Source organism: Phascolarctos cinereus, unplaced genomic scaffold, assembly GCF_003287225.1.
Source record: "Phascolarctos cinereus isolate Bilbo 61053 unplaced genomic scaffold, phaCin_HiC Scaffold_1;HRSCAF=81, whole genome shotgun sequence".
Taxonomy (NCBI): Eukaryota; Metazoa; Chordata; class Mammalia; order Diprotodontia; family Phascolarctidae; genus Phascolarctos; species Phascolarctos cinereus.
Window position 1 is genome coordinate 175368223 of NW_027555514.1, and position 17426 is coordinate 175385648.

At 35.6% G+C, this 17426-nt stretch overlaps 1 protein-coding gene across 25 annotated transcripts in view; it reads left to right on the forward strand.

Annotated features, from left to right (window-relative positions):
* C2CD5 (C2 calcium dependent domain containing 5) overlaps positions 1-15287 on the forward strand; it is a 129785-nt gene extending 114498 nt beyond the window's left edge. For all 25 annotated transcript variants that reach the window (XM_078155134.1, XM_020994222.2, XM_078155155.1 and 22 more), the window contains 2 exons: positions 8786-8932; positions 13906-15287. In XM_078155134.1, the coding sequence (XP_078011260.1) occupies positions 8786-8932; positions 13906-14037 (279 nt within the window). In that variant the 3' untranslated portion in view covers positions 14038-15287. The remainder of the gene's footprint in view (positions 1-8785; positions 8933-13905) is intronic.
* Positions 15288-17426: the final 2139 nt, after the last annotated feature.

Genomic DNA, 17426 nt, shown 5'->3' on the forward strand with positions numbered 1-17426 from the left:
GTTCTCTTTTGCCTCTAGGATAAAACATAAACTCAACTGTTTGGCTCTTAAACCTATCTTCCCGATTTTATTATACGTTATTCCCCCTTAGGAGCTAGCCAAACTGCCCTTTCTGTTCATCAAACATAATATTTCTCTTGTTTCCATGATGTTGCACTGGATGCCTCCCAAGTCTAGAATGCACTTTCTCCTCACCTTTGTCTCTTAGAATCCCTTACTTCCTCAAAGATTGTGCTCAAGTGCCATCTTCTACATGAAATCTTTGCAGATCCCCCCAGCAGTTAAATTGGAGTGAGGAATGTCTGAGACAAGGAGATGCAGTTAGGAGACTGTTGCCATTGTTCATATGAGACAAAATAATGACTGGAACTAAGATAATGGCTTCTGTAAGTAGTGAGAAAGGCTTGTATAGTATAGTTTAGAGACAGAAACAACAAGATTTGGCAAGTGATAAAAAGTTGATAGAAATAGAATGATGAGGTTGGAAGCCAGATTATAAAGGTTGAGAAGTGTGTGACAGGAGAGGAAGTAGAGGTAGTGAGTATATTGATGTCTTTTTCCTTCAGTTTGTTAGTGAAAGGGGGAAAAAGATTTAATACTCTTCAGTTTAACTTCAGTGACTATCTAAATCTTAGTATATCATTTATTTAAGTGAAGGTATATCTGTGATATCATTGGATGTTTCTAGAATTTTGCTTTTTTTACTTCCAAAACTTTGTATCCTTTTAACAAGAAATTATTAAAGTTTCCAATGCTAAGCTAAATGTGGTGGGTATTCCACTGTCATACCCATTCCTTCCACTGCAGGAAAAAAAGTGTATCTATCATTTTTCAAGATCATTAAATTAATTGAGTTCATGGTAGTTCTCTTGAACTAAAACTTACACTGTTGTATAGAGGACCAATTTGAAATTAATATCAAATTTTTCATCATATCATTGAGAAAATAGGAATTCATTCATTTAGACAAATGATGGATTTTATTTAAGTGAAGAAAAAAGTACTTCCTCTAGCTATGGTGCAAATTATTTAACTGTCAGAATTTCTTGAACCTAAAAACAGGTAAATTAGAAGCAAAATGTACATGATATAATTGAATTGGAACTGTTTTCAGTCAACCCATTAATTAAAAAAAAAGGACATAAATTATTCAGCTTTTTTAATAAAGTAATTTCTCTGAAGTAAAAATCCTATTATTCCATTGTCTTTTTAAAATTAAAAATTCATTTGCTGAGGAAGAAAAATCTGAAGTTAAAAGCAAAGGGTGAGGAAGGAATTCTAAGTGATTGGCTAGTTTCAGAGGTATTCTTTGACACCTAGGAATCTGCTGACTCCATGGAAACGTTTCTTAGAATTTTTTAGTCATTTAAAAAAATCTCTTTAATTTCTAATAGAATTGGACTGCCACATTTACTGATTTTACTTTACTGATTGCTTCTACTACAGTATATATTACAGTCTGAAAATTATTCAGGTTCAGATAATATAAAACAATGGCACAGAATTGACAGGCTAATTTGGTCAGGCATCCAGTCAATTCCATGAAAAAAAAATTAAAGATATAATTTTTAAAATTTTAAGCTGATTTAATTTTTATATTTTTAGCTAGTTTTAGCTTGGCATCATATAAATTCAGTGGGGTTTTTTGTTTATTTTTTAGTCTTTACATATGCCTTTAAGGTTTCTAAAGCACTTTACAAATATTATCTCATTTTATCTTCACAACAACCCTGTGAGGTACTTGCTATTATTATCATCCCCATTTTACAATGATTGAACTGAGGCAGATAGGTTAAGTCATGATAATCAAATAAGTAGTAAATGTCAAAGGCCATATTTGAACTCAGCTCTTCCTGACTCCAAGTCTAGAGGTCTATCAATTGTACCATACAGCTGCTTATAAAAAAAGGTGATTTAAAAGAAGGGATATTGATGGCAAAAAAATAAAAACCCCAAACCTTATTATTTCTTACTATCATTTTATCTCTCTTAAATAGTCTGATTTTATCAGATATATTGATCAAGCCAATGGTCGTTCCATTATCAGGCTAAGCCAAGGAATGTGCCACTAACAGGTAGAAAATCAGATGTGTATGAAGCAAAGGATACATAGAGAAATAGTGCTATTTTTGTCACATTTTTAATTGCTAGGCTCCAAGATTCCCTGATATTGCCATAGTTTTCATCAGCCAGAAGATGTAGAGGCCCCATTGTGAATCCTGACTTCCTTGTAATTGCTATTCCCTACTGGGATATTCTATTGGGAGGTTAATTATTAATTTTCTTGCCTTTATGGCTGCCTGAATGAGAGGCAGATGACCCAGCTCCTGTATATCAGTTCCAAAAAAACCTTGAAATTTGCACTAGACTGAATAGTGATTAAAAAAAAAATCCAGTGAGAAATTACAATAAATGACTTTTTCTACCCCAGAACTATTAATAAAGTTAGCCAGAAGCCAAGGTCAGTAAGAAAGGAGTCTCCTTCAACAAAGCAAGCACTAGTATGACTAGAGACAGGACAGATGTAACCGGCAAGTCTCTGTGTCCAGAAGAAGCAAGAGCAAAAGACCTTGTAAGGACCTTGGAAGCCATGATTAATAGCAGCAGGCAGCAACACAGAGACCATTATGGTGGCCCATGTCTTAGAATGCAGCCCTCAGACTGAGACAGCCCATTACCAGAGGCTCTGATAGCCCTAGGACTGACCTGAGATGCAAGAGAAAGATTTGAAGATCCTCTGCTCTGACCGTGATCCAACACGTGATCCCAGGAGGTGCAGGTCAGTTTAGGCACCAAGGCCACCTAGGGCAAAACCAAGCAGGGCCAAACATCGTATTTAAAAGCATAGCAGAAGGTGGAACCTGATCTTGGCACAAAGCCCCAATTTGCGAACTAAAGAAATGAGTAAATCAAAGAATAAAACCAATATTTTGCAATATCATAAATTATTGTATCTAAAAATCCCTTAAAGAGGGAGTAACTCCATAACAACAGCAAACAGAGACTCAGAAGAAAAAAATAATTTTCCACAAATATACAGAAGAAATAAAAATTGAAATGAAAGCTCTGGAGGAAAGAATTAGAGGGTGATTAAGTAGCTTAGAAGAGAAAGTGGGAAACCTCACCTAAGAAATGAACTCCTTGAAAGCTAGATTAGACCAAACAAAAGTCAGTAACTCCAGGAGACAGCAAGAAATGTTGAACAAAGTCATAAGATTTGGAGGCAGCTAGGTGGCACAGAGGATAGAGTACCAGGCCTGGAGTCAGGAAGACCTGAGTTAAAAACCATCCTCAGATACATACTAGCTATGTGACCCTGGACAGATCACTTAACCCTGTTTGCATCAGTTTCCTCATCTATAAAATGAACTGGAAAAGGAAATGGCAAAGCATTTCAGTGTCTTTACAAGAAATACTCTAAAGGGTTCACAAAGAGTCTGAGGCAACTGAAACAACTGACCAACAACAAAAGATTTAAAAAAAAAAAAAAGAACATGTACAATATGTGTTACCTAAGTCAACTGACCTAGAAAATGAGTCAGGGAGAAATAATGTAAGGATCATTGGATTCCCAAGATTTTTTTTAAAGCCTGGACACTAAGAAATAATAAATGAAAACTCCAGCTATATTAGAACCAGAGGACACCATAATTTTAGAAAGAATCAACTAATTCCTTCTGAAAGCAACCCTAAAAGGAAAAGACCTAAAAATGTTAGCCAAACTCTTTAACTCCCAAGTTAAAGCAAGAGTACAAGCATCTGGAAAGAAGCATTTTAAATACTAAGGAACTACAGCCTGGATTCCAAATGAGAGGAGATTTTGGAATACAGTATTGTAGTGTTCAAAAAGGCAAAAGAGAAAGACTTATAATAAAGAATAACTTACCTTTCATAGCTGAGTATAATCCTACAGGAGAAAAAAATGAATCTTTAATGGAATAAAGGACTTTTAAGAGTTTCTGATAGGGAGACAGGCGCTGAGTAGGAATATTGAAATACAAATACGAGTCAAGAGAAATCTAAAAATTATTTGAACAATTGATAGGAACTCTATGATTTCTCATAATTAGGTTTGAGAAGTGTACACAAAGAGGTAGTGGTAGGGGAAATGGACAGCTGATGAACCTTGATCTTGTTTTAAACAAGGGATGAATATATGTATACACACAAACACTTTAGTGTATAACCTCATCAGATTCAACAAGGAAACAAATGGGACTAGGAAAGGGAGTAATAAGAGGATGAATAACACTGATGAAAGGACAATCACAAGCAAAATAAACTTCTTCATTCTTAGAATCTAAGGAGGTGCCTTAGGTTCCCTCTTATACTATTGAGGAGTGGTTGAACAAATTATAGTACGTGAGTGTAATAGAATATTATTTGTGCTGTAAGAAATGACAAAAGATGATTTCAAAGAATCTTTAGTGATATGAACTAATAGAATGAAGTGAATAGAGCTGGGAAAACAATTTTTAAAAAGACAATGATATTGTAAAGAAAAACAACTTTGAAAGATTTAAGAACTCTGATCGATGCAGTGGCCAGCCATGTCTCCAGAGGATCTCTGATTAAGAATATTACCTACCTCCTGACAGAGAGGTGATGGACACAAGGTGCAGAGCCATACACTTGTGGATATGGCCACCATGTGGATACATTTTGTTCAACTTTATTTGCTGCAAGTTTTTTTTTCTTTTATCTTTCAGTTTTTAATTGGGAGGGAGAATTAACGAGAGGGAGATTAGGAGTATTGGTACCCTTTCCCCCCTCAATCCCCCAAAGAGGACCACTATAACATTTTTTTTAATGCACAGAAGAGAATAGATGGATGTTTGGAAGGAAACACAAAGAGGACAATTTTGAAAGTAACAAGTAAAATTTGTTGTATACTTTTTTAAAAAAGTAAGTGGCATGAAATAGAGATTCACAGACTCTACTTTTTGTGTTCTGCTGTGTGTAAGGAAATGCTCTTTATTTTGGTGATTGAAAAACTCCCCATACCACCCAATTAATGTATTATATGAGGAGCGGAGTGTATTTCAAGCTTGTAGTATAGCCTCTGTAAAGGCATGGATAGAGAAGATGGAAGGCTGCATATTAAGAACAGCAAGAAGACCAATTTGGCTGTGCCAAAGAACATGTGAAGGGAAATAATCGATCAGAAGGTCAGAATGATAGGTTTATATCAGGTTGTGAAAGGCTTTAAATGCTGAACAGAGGATTTTGTATTTTATCATAGATGTACTAGTTTATTGAGCAGGGGAGGGCTATGAACAGACTTGAACTAGGAACTCCAAGGAAGATAGTCAAGGTATAAGGAAGGGAAGGCCTGAACTAGTGTAGTGGCTGTGTGAGGGGTGATAAAAGGATAGATGCAAGAGAGATTTTGGATCAATAAAGCTGAACAACTGATTAGATGTGATATTCCATGAGGGTTACTTCATCATTGACAGTGGCAAAGTGGCACAAAAGAAGGTAGAGGCTGCTACTGCAATTGTTAGACTGTATAAATATTTGCTTAGATGTTGATAGTCCTAAGTGGGAGAATCTTGTCCAGTATCCAGCTGGTGAACATACAACTTGAAAAACTGAATAATATCAATTTTGCCATTCTTACAATAAATGAAATCCGGAGACAAACAATTTTAGCCAAATGGCAAGATGGCACACAAACTTTCCTTGAAGAGCTAAATAAAAGAGGAGGAAGAGTTAAGTTTTATTGTATCCAAAGTGAAATGATATGGACCATTTTTTCATGGAACACTAGGTCATCTTATATTGCCTTGGCTATGGTGAACATTAGGAAAAAAGACTGATGAAGATAATTTCAACTGTGTTGCAAAGGATGTGGGGAGAGAGAGAGATGATTCAAAGAGCTTAATAAGCTTGTTCCAGTTAAGTTATCATAGAATGTCATAAACTTAGAACTGGAGCGGACCTCATAGGCCATCCAGTCCAGTTCCTTGTTTTATAGATGAAGAAATTGAAGTTACTTATGCTGTTTCTTCTCACAGATAGTATCAGAGTTGGGATTCCACCCCACCTCCTTTGAGGCCAGAGCCAGTACTCTTTCCATTCTGCTACTTCAAAGATGACATGAAGGAAGCATGACAGAATACAAATATGAAAATATTACTTACATTTAAGAAGCAAAATGGGCCCGATGCTTTCAGACTATACAGAAGCCTCTATGGTATTAAAAATGGTAGTTACTGAACATGGTGAACACCAAATAGCATCATGAAATTCCTTATGACTCAACAAGAAGTGATTGATCAGTAATTTGAAAGTAACTTCTAAATCAATGGTCTGTGTCCAGTCAGACTATCAACTAGTAAGTGAACAAGATATGTTTGATCAAAATCAGTATCAAAAGAATCATGTGAGAATATACAGCATGCAGTTGAAGCAGCTGAGCTCTGAGCTCTTTAAGCAATCTCTTGATGCTCTAAAAAGAGCACAAGTCAATAGTCTAGCACCATTTCTTAAGGAAGTTCAACTGATGCCCATCAGAATGGTAAGGGAACCAAAATAGGTTCAGAACTGTCATAAGTCTCAAATACTTGAGTTGTTTGTAAAGCTGAGAGAAATGGAAGCCATAGATGATGCTGGTTTAGAACAACAACTAATTTCTAAAGTATTATGGAGAAGGATGATGAAGGTTATCACTAGTATCTCATCAAACCACTAGGAACATTGAAAGGAAAACTGGTTTACAGAAAGCTTATTGAATGGACACTTTAAAGCCATTACATCCCTAATGTATGTAAAGATGGAATTGGAGGGCAAAAATGGATGAAAAATGGACAGGATCTGTAAGGATTTCTTTGACAAACTCTTCTCCATCTGTGACATTGGCACCATGTTTGGGCTTTAACATCACAATTCCTATTGTGTGAGGAAGTAATAAAACAAAAATAAAAAGAACAACTAAACTAGACCCAAATTTATACCGAAGGAGGTCCATGTAACTACCAACATGTTAGATTGCTTTTGGTGAAATTCTCCAAGTGTTTCTGATGGGTCAGGTTATACTGATTACATCAAGCTTTGGAAGGTGGCACAGCTTCCTAATTAAGTCCATAATCATTTGTATTCTCCAACTACTGAGTACAACAACTGAGTCAAACACTGGAGAGACAAGGACAAGAAAAAAAAGTAGGAACTTATACACTGCTCGGAGATATGACAGAAAGATATAAGTACACAGAAGGGAATTTGAGGGGAAGAGCAGGAAGAGGTAAGGGATCAATGAAGGCTTCTTGTGGGAGGGGCCACTTGAGCCACGCCTTGAAGGAAACAAAGGAAATATATTATAAAAGTATGACTCAGGTGTTTGTGGTTTTATTCAACAGGGGTAAGCGTAATGAAAAGTTCCATAAATATTTATGAAAAAACAACTGTGTATGTGGGACTGTTAGGTGTTATTAAACAAGCTGCTTACAGTCTTAGAGACAGGGTAGTAGGGTTGAAAGAGTGCTGAACTTGGAATCATAGGGCCAGAGTTCAAATCTCAGCTCTGTGATCTCATTGGGCCTCAGTGTCTTTATCTATAAAATAAGGGGGCTGAACTGGATAACTTCTAGGGACCCTGCAAGCTCTAGATCTATGATCCCTTGTCTCTGAGAAGCAGGAGTAAGGAGACACTGCATTACACATGTGTAAAGGTGAGAGACTGAATGTTGAGTTCAGGGAACAAATAGGTCAGTTTGCCTAGAGCCAGGAGTGCATGATGGGGAGTAAGATGAAAGAAGCAGCAGAAGGGAAGCTACAGCCAGATTGTGAAGGGCTTCAAATGTCAGCCTGAGGAGGTTTAAGTTTAACCTGTCAGAGATTCTTGATATGGGGAGTGCCGTGGTCAAACCTGTGTTTTGGGAAGATTGTTTTGGTACCTATGTGAAGGATGGATTAGAGAGGAGAGAGACTGTAAGGAAGAGGGTCTTTGAGGAGGCTATAGCTATAGTTTGGGCAAAAGCTAAGCAGGGTATTGGGCATTGTGAGTGGAAAGAAAGGAAGGTATGCAAGAAATGCTGTGGAGTAGATTTGACAGATGTCCTGCCTCCGTATTGTCAAATACACTGTGTCCTATTCCTGGAATGCCCTTTTTCCTCATTTCTGCCCCTCACTCTCTCTTTGCCTTCAACATTCTGCTGAGGTACCACCTGCTCAGTGAAGCCTTCCTTGAATTCCTTCAGTTGCTTCTATTTTCAATTTTTCTTGAATTCTCTTTCTGTATGTGCCATATCCTTCTAGTAAGATGTAAACTCTTTGAAAGCAGGGGCTCTTTGACTTGTAGCTTTCAACTTACATGTCTTACATACAGCAGGCTTTTGTTGCATTCTTATTAGAAATGAAGAATTTGACTTTGTTTGGGGTTCCAGTCTTGACTAAGGTGCTCTATCTCCCATTAAGTTTGCTTGGCACCTGCCTCATATCTTCCCTATTTTAATTTAAAAGCCCTTTCTTGGAGACCAAACCAATCTTGAAAAAACAGACGTCAAACCTTTCTTTCGTTAGGGGTATCATTGATAGTAAGATTTAAAAGTTGAAGAGCTCACTTAAAGATCGCCTAGTCCAACCTTCTTCTCATTCTGCGTATTAGGAAGTGAGCCCAAAGAAATTTACTACTTATTTGCCCAAGTCACTAAAGTGTTTGAATTTTAAAATATGAATGAAAACTTAGTTATCATAGCATTGTGATAATTAAATGTTGTTATGCATTTAGCATATCTCATATCTACTTTCACATAGATGATACATGTATCTTTTTCTTCCCCCTTAGGAAGGAGGAGTCAGTGGTTTTCTCCATGCTTTTATTGCTGAAGTGTTTGCAATGGTGAGAGCTCATGTTGCGGCATTAGGAGGGAATGCAGTTGTCTCCTATATAATGAAGCAATGTGTGTTTATGGAAAATCCAAACAAAAATCAGGTGAGGCCTGCCTTTTTGGTAGGAAAAAATAATAATGCTAATAAAAAATAATTCTGTTTGTAGCTCTATGTTTTCTGTTGTACAATACTTTCTTGGTTTGCTGAACGTGTTACTAATTGTGGTCAGGCCCCACTCAGGTACCTTTGTAACTTCTTTGGACCTGGAACTTTCTTTTTACTACTTTGGAAGTTGAACTGCTAAAATCATCTTTTTGCTTTGTCTTATGGCACCTAAAAGTTGAGACAGGAATGCCAGTGTTACGTCTTCCAGAATTCAAAATTTGACCTCATTTGGGAAAAGGTAGTCTCCAACCACTGACTGCCTTTGTGGTAAAGGAACACAGCTTCAGGGGAAAAAGATGGGCTTTAATTAGGAAAGAGCAAAAAACTTCTGGCTGTTATTCTTTCTTTTCCCTTCAATAATATCGTAATTTTCTTTTATAGCTTTTTTGTTGTTTGTTTCACTTTTAAACTCTCTCACAAATGCCTTTTGTTGGCTCTTGAGCTGTGATAATGAGAAAAAGTGAAGCATTTAAAAAATCCCTTTAAAATAGAATTGCAATGTAGGTACAGAAGAAAACATCACAGAGGATAAATTTGAATCACTGGGTTAGAAATAAGGAGAACTAAGTTTTAGTGCATAGTTCTGGCTCTATGGCTAACTGCAATATCAAGCAAATCACTTCTCAGAGGAAATGTTTGTATTACTGAATTGCACATGCATGTACTATACATGCACATGTACATAAAGTTTATGCTCAGTACTTAATGTTCCTTCACCTTCTTTGAGGCCTCCATTTTTGTTGTCCATTGTGTTATATTTATGTAAAAATCGTCTTGGTGCTGGGAAATTTAGTATTTTTTCTTTTTTGGTCAGTTTTGGCAGTGTTAAAGATGAAGACAGTTTCTAGTATCCTGTGATTTCAAAATAGAAATAGGACCATTTTCTAAAGTTGAATGTTTACTAAATCTCTGGTGTAACACTCAGGCAGTACTCAGTTGAATTGGTCTTATGGTATTGTTTAGGTTAGAAGGCAACAAAGTGACTATTTCTCCCAATTTAGTCACCATCCCTTTAAATTAATGTTGTTACTCTGAGGAAGAGCTGTTATGTATCATCAGAAAACATATAGCAAAAATGATCTATGATTTAGTTTATGCAGATACCTTGTGTCAAAGCAGATTGCAACCCTTCACTGCTTTAGTAGACAGTTTCATGATTTCTAGTGGAAGAAAATACCATCATCTGGTGACTGCTCTTCTGGTGATGAACCTTTCCAAATTTAGCTGTGCTAATTCTTGGACATTACCAGACCAACATGTTTATATTTTGGTAGGACCTGCAAGATCTCATGTGCTGACATAGCTTTTGAGAATCCAAGGTTACCACTAAACTACAATGAAGCAGTGGAACGTGCTGATCTAAAATGCATTTTAAAAGGAGATTCCCCCCCCCCCACATCATTAACCTTGTTTTATTATTTTCTCATCTTGGCAGTGTAATTCGTGTTGCTTCTACCATACCACAGTGCCTGCATATGTGGAATTAATAATGTAGCAAATATTTATGCTGTGTATAATATAAAAGAAGGGCCCTGAATCTCATAAGAGAAAGTGGGGGCTGGGTATCAGGCACTCCTAATGCTTCTTCAGATTCCTGGATTTTTTTGTATGTTGTTTTGCTGACTGTCTTGTTTAAGGCAAGTGATTAGTTTATTTAAGTTTGGATGAGTGAGAAGAATTAAAAAGAATTTGCTGCTTGGTGACAAAACAAGAGGATTTCAAAGAGACAGTATGTCATCGGCCCCTTCTCTTAGCAGTCTCTAACATCAGCATGCTCTCAGGAAGTTGTTGTGGTGTGATTATTAAATGTGGGTCAGCCAGAGAAAGTTTATTCCTTGGAAAGAATTTGTTGTAACCAGCTAAATAAAAACAGATCATTGGATTGCGGAACTCTAAGGGACCTTAGGGAGAATCTGTTACTACCTCATAATTTTATAGACGAAGAAACTGAGATGCAGAGAGGTTGAGTTCTTTGCCATAGTCACGTGGACTTGGAACAAGAACCTTAGACTCCAGCCAAGCATTCCTCCCACTGTTCCATTAGTGCTAGGTGGTTCTGAACCCTCATTCATAATAATATTCACTGTGAGGGGATTACCCCTTACCTATTAAAAATACTTCTATTAAGTCAAATATTTTTTTCATTTAAACTTTAAATGCAACACAGTACATTGGATAGAGTGCTGGATTTGGAGTCAGGAGAGATATGAGTTCAGATAACATCCTGTCTAATTGTATGACAGTGGGCAGGTTACAACCTCTCTGAGCCTCATTTTCACCAGCTGTAAAATGGGAGAAAATAAGATCTATAGTACTTAACCTCACAGGATTTTTGTGAAGCTCAATAAAGTATATAAAATGCTTTTTAAAAACTTTAAAGCAAAATCTAAATGTTAACTGTGATGATGACATTTTCTCATATGAGTTATTTTCATAATAGTTATGTTGAATTTGCACTAAGCAGTACAGACTTGGTCCCCCATTCTCACTTTTGAATTACCTGAAGATAATTGGGGATTTAAGGGAGGGAGCATGGAAAAATTTTTGGAGTCGAGATGGACCTTTCCCCTCTAACAATTGCTGCATGGCTGTGGGAACATGTGAAGCACAAAGAAAAACAGTTTTCTCTAGGAGCTATCAAAAGTTGTCTAAGAGACCAGTGTGGATACATGGAAAATTTGTAACCATATTGATTTTTAAAGATGGGTGTGGGAAGGGGAAGCAAAGGTAGGTAATAAAAAATGAATGCAAAAGCATGGCATTGTCTTATAAGAAGTATACCAGTAGTATAAGCTGAGCCTGGAAAGGAAAAATAAGGGCAACACAATTGTTTTTTAAAGCTGTCTTATGGAAAATAAGAGGATCAAAGAAGGCATAGAATAGATGCTCAGTAATTCTGAGTAGACTCAGAATTAATTATAACAAATAACAGAGGGGAGAGATAGTTTTGCCTGTTCTCTTTTTTCTACAAGGAGAATAATGTTTTGACTGAAAAGGCCAGCAAAAATGACTTAATAAATCAAGATAAGCATGAAGATAGTAAGAGAGCACTTAGCTGCCCTTGATAAGTTCAAGTCACTAGGCCCAGGTGAACCCTGGGTATTAAAAGAACTGGTAGGTGTAATTGTTCTTCCATTTCCTATGATCCTTGAAAGAGCATGGGGAATTAGAGAGGCACTGCAGGATTGGAGAAGAGCAAGTGCCCAATTAAAAAAAAAAAGTGAATGGAGGGCTTCGCTTAGCTTCAACTCCTGGCAAAAGTATGAAATGTATTAAAGAAGTTTGGGGGGGGGGGAAGGAAGTTTGGTAAACATCTAGAAAAGGAATCAGTAATCATAAAGTACCATCAAAACAATGTCATGCCAGAATAACCTAATTTTCTTTTTTGATAGGTTTTCTATATTGGTAGATCAGGAAGATGCCGTGTATATAGCTTCTCTAGAATATAGCAAAACATTTGACATTGTCTCATGCTGTAATGGTGGGGAAAATTGAGAAATATGACCTAGACTAGTTATAGGTATATTTAGAACTTGTTTAGTGGCAGGGCCTAAAAAGGGGTCGTTAACCATTAAGCTTTGATGTAAAGTTGGAAGATTGTCTTCAGTGGAATGCCCTAGGGTTTGTCTTTAGCCCTGTGGTCTTTAACATTTTTATTTATTAATTGGATAAATTAATGGCATGCTTATCAAAATTTCAGATGATAGAATTTGGGATAGCTAAAATGCTGGATAAGAGGATCTAAAACTAACAAATTAGTATGGTGGGTCAAATCTAGTAAAGATTAAATTTGGTATAGATAATGTCTTGTAATTGGATTCAAATTAAAATTACAAGATGGTAGAGGTATGGCTAGAAAGCATGTCATCTGAAAAAACTTGAGGTTTTTAGTGGACTGAAAGCTTTGTATGAATGAATTATGCAGCAGCAGAGATATGGCAGAACAGAAAGCTAATCTTCGGTTGCATTAAGAAAGGCCTAACGTCTAGGACTAGGGAACTGATTATCACTTTGTAGACTGTCCTGGTCCACAGTTCCTGTAGTTTGTTCAGTTTTGCATGATGTACTTTAGGAAGGACTTTTGTAGGCTGAAGATCCAAGCAGGTTGGAGAAGGACCTCAAAATCAGTGCCATGTGAGAATCTGGAGATATTTATCCAGGAGGAGAAGAGTTTTAGGGTGTTATCATCTTCAAGTATTTAAAAGGCTGTCATATAGATGGATTTGACTTGGTTTGTTTGTCCCCAGAGGACAAAATTGGAACTTATGTATGGAAGTTGCAGAGAGGCAAATTTAGGCTTGATATAAGGAAACAGTTTCTAATGATTAGAGCTATCCAGATGTGAAATGACTTGAAAGGCAGCATGTTACAGAGAAGCAGTGCGTTGTGAAGGAGAGTTGAATTAGGAACCAGAAGACCTTGATTCAAATACCATCTCTGCAACTTGCCACCTGTGTGCCTTTAGGCAATTTGATTAACTGCTTTGGGCCTCAGTTTTTATCATCAGTAAAATGAGAAGATTGGATTAGATGAATTTGAATGGATTAAATGACCTCCAAGGACACTTTCACCTCTAATGTTATGATCCTATGGTCAAGAGGTACTGGGTTCTTCTTCACTGACAGACTTCTTCAAGCCAAGGCTAGATGACCATTTGTCCAGCATGTTGGCCTGTGTCCTTTCCAAGTTCGATATTTTATGATTCAGTTTGGTCAGCTCATATAAACCTCTCTAGCTCAGTTTTCTCATTTATAGATGAGAATATTAATACTTATAGCAACTTCCTCTGAGGATTATTATAAAGCCCAAATGAGATAATGTATATAAAGTACTTTGCAAATCTTGCAAAACAGAAGAATACTCATATATATTTGTTGGTTTCTGATTGACCATTTTCTGTTGCACTTACAGGCACAGTGTCTAATAAACGTAAGTGGCGATGCGGTGATTTTTGTACGTGAATCTGAATTAGAAATTATATCAGCTCAACAGCCTGTTGCCAGCTGCCAACCTGCATGCAGTGGAGGAGAAATTGCTACCTGAGAAAGACCAGGAAAAAATCAGTGCTTGTTGTAAGGTGTCTGCCTACTTCTTCAGAGTTATTCCTTCTAGGATTTTAAAAAGTAGAGCTTAACATGAGACAATCAAGAAAGGTGTGATGGAGAAGAATTCTCTAATCCTTTAATTTTGCCTGCACAGTCTAGACAATAAGAGTATTGACTTTAGAATTTGTGAAGAAAAATGGCACAAAACTATTGAAGAAAAGATGCAACCTACTTGTGAAATTAGCTATTTTTTAATAAATATAGAGCTCCAAATACACTATTTTTAAATAAAGTGTGTTCATTTGGAAGAAATCATTTAAAAAAATCAAAACAAAAACCAACTAAACCCTGGAACATAATTGGGAAACTAGGACAATTACTCTGCTATAATTTTGAAATAAGCACTAAATTCACAAATGTATTTAAAATGTGTGAAGAAAAACTTTAGCTAGTGGAAATTAAGAAAGGTAACCAAAACTACACGGATTTGAGTTTCTTCATTTGTTTTATTTTGTTCAACAATTTGATGACTATGGAAGGAAGGTGCTTTTAACCATCTTTTTTTTTGTGTGTGTGGGTATGTAAAGTCTTGTAATTTGCAGTTAGTTATGTGGCTAAAATTACCACATTGAAAAAAATAATTTATCAGCACCATGTCTTTTCAGTATGTTTCCATACTACTTCTTTATCAGTAAAATAAGAAAACCATCTTATAGTTTAATAACTGATTATACCAAGCTATTTAATTCCACAAATGCTAATTTTGTAATTTCAAATATAAAATAGAGACTTAGTGAAATTCCTTTATTGCAAGTTCAATCTAACTTTATCTAAATTTAGACAGACTTCATTCAATGAGATAGGGAAGTCAATTTCTAAGAAAACTCTAGCCTTTTATTGAATAATAAACAGTGCTTTAGAATATGACAGGGGTTCCTCTGAACAAGTTCAGATAGCATTTAACCTGAAGTTTGTAAGTGTAACTTGAATGTAAATATTGCATTGCATTTTCACATAGGAATAATATTTTTTCCATCAATGCCAAATACTCACTGTAAGTGAAATTTTTTCAAAAATCACATTCCTCCTTTGCACAATAAAATTTATATACAAAACTTTCTTGCTTTGGTGTTTCGAGTGAACATTGTGTTAAAGAAGTAACAGTCTTTTCTTTGAATCATCATGTGTCAAGATTTACTGTATTTCTAGTTTAATTTTATTTTTCAAATAAAAAGTTTGTAAAAACAATGCAGATTTGAATATCACTGAACCTCCTTTTGCTTCTAGAGCCTCGTGTATTTTGAAGCTCATTCTTTAGCTAAAAGTCTTGTTCTGATTTGTTAGTAATATAAATATAGCTAGTTTTGTGACATCAAAATTATTAATCAAAATTTTTCTTCTCAGGTGTATTGTGGTGTCTTCCTTTTCTTTGGTTGGGTTCTTGGGTTTGCTTTTGTAAAGTAATACCCTTATTTTAAAACCTTGATGTTATTTTTCTTTAAAAGAGACAATCTTAAAAAAAAAAACTAAAACAACATTACAATGTGTCTTGCTAATGGAAATTTGATGAGTCAGCTCATGTTCCCCACTCACACTTTCCCCAGGTATAGTAACTAACAATGAAAATTTAGCAGCCTGTAACTACTCTTTAATTAAACATTTTAAATCACCTCCTATGACTTATTATGAAAGCGTAGTACTATCCTTTCACCAATATGTATTATAATATAACTGAACTTTTATTACAAGTTTGTTTAAAGCAAGTGAAAACCATCCCCATAATCATCCCCAAGCATTTCTTTATAAATCATGCCCAACTGCTTTATATTGAGCAATTATTCCTTATGATAATGTAAAAAACCACTTTCTACATAAAGCCTTACTTGATTCCATTAGCTGCTAATGCTAGTGTGTATATATGTATGTATATATGGGGGGTGTGTGTGTGTATATGTATGATACATCTTGTATTGTCTCCCATTCTAGAATGGAAGCTCCTTGAAGACATACTTTTCCACATTTCCTAGTAGTAAGTGCTTAGTGAATACTTGTTGGTTGATTGAATGCCTTACCCATCAAATTGAAAAGATAATTCAAATCTTTTTAAACTTCAAGTGTTAGAATTATACTAGTGTAGATAATAAGTTCATCCTGTGGCTAAGTACATTCACATTACTTTATTTGAAAAATTGTGTTGACCACTTTAATATATAAAGTCAATTTCAGGGAGGAATGATATGTACAGAAAGAAATGATATTTTAAGTGAATCTTCTAAGTAAAAATTTTTATTGACATACGTAATTTTTATCATCTAAATTTCTGTATTCCACCCCTTAGGTCCTTTCAGAGATCCATCCCTTATAACAAAGAATCTTTTTTAAAGAAAAGAGGAAAGTCAAAACTGATCAATATATTGAAATCATTTGTCCGAGTAAATTAATTTAACATTTCATTCCATCTAATTAAATGTATCAGTGCCTCAAATTTCCATGGCATCACAGAAGTTGGGACTTGGAAGGGACTTTAGGAGTTAATCTGGTCTAACCTGTGCCTAAAAAGGATCCACTCTTTCATTCATTAATTTCTGTTTATACTTAACCTGCTATTATTTTATTATTTCTGTGCCCTATTTAATTGCCTGAGGTGTCTAACTATAATAACAATAATAATTAACTAGCATTTATACAGTTCCTAGAGAATGTGAGGCACTATTCTGAGCATTTTACAGATAACTCATTTGCCATCCAGTTAAGGAATTTTGAATTCAGAAATACTATCCTGAAAATTCAGTGCTTTCAGTAATCCTGCAGTATTTTGTATCTGAAGGCAGCTAGAGTGTAGCGCTCCCCTGAGAAAAACCCCAGGTTATTTGGAAATACACAGCATTTGTCTTCAACAAGTTGCTGTTCCTTTCAAAATTTTTCTGGCATTTATTCAGATTTCACATTAATATTCCAAACGAAAGATGACTTTAATCTAGAATAAAAGTTTAGATGAGACTAACCACACAGCATTTACTTTTAATGATCTTAGAAGTAGATGGCACAAAAAATAAGTTTAAAATTCATTAACATTTTAAAATAACTAACATTTGCACAGTTCTTCAATATAGTTCTCCCTCATAATAATGAAGGTGTGGGTCTACTTTAAGTGACTTTTTTATTCTCTGGCTTGTTGCCTCCAACTAGATGATCTGGAAACTTTACTTTCTAATATACTTCCCAAGGTGTAATCCCCTTATGGACACATATTTCACAACTTAAAACATGAACCAATTTATTTAGAGGTTAAAGAAAAAACTCACATTAGAATAATTGAAAATCATATCTGGCAGCAAGTAACCCTTTTCCAGGATACATATCATTGCCATCACTTACTGTATTGCT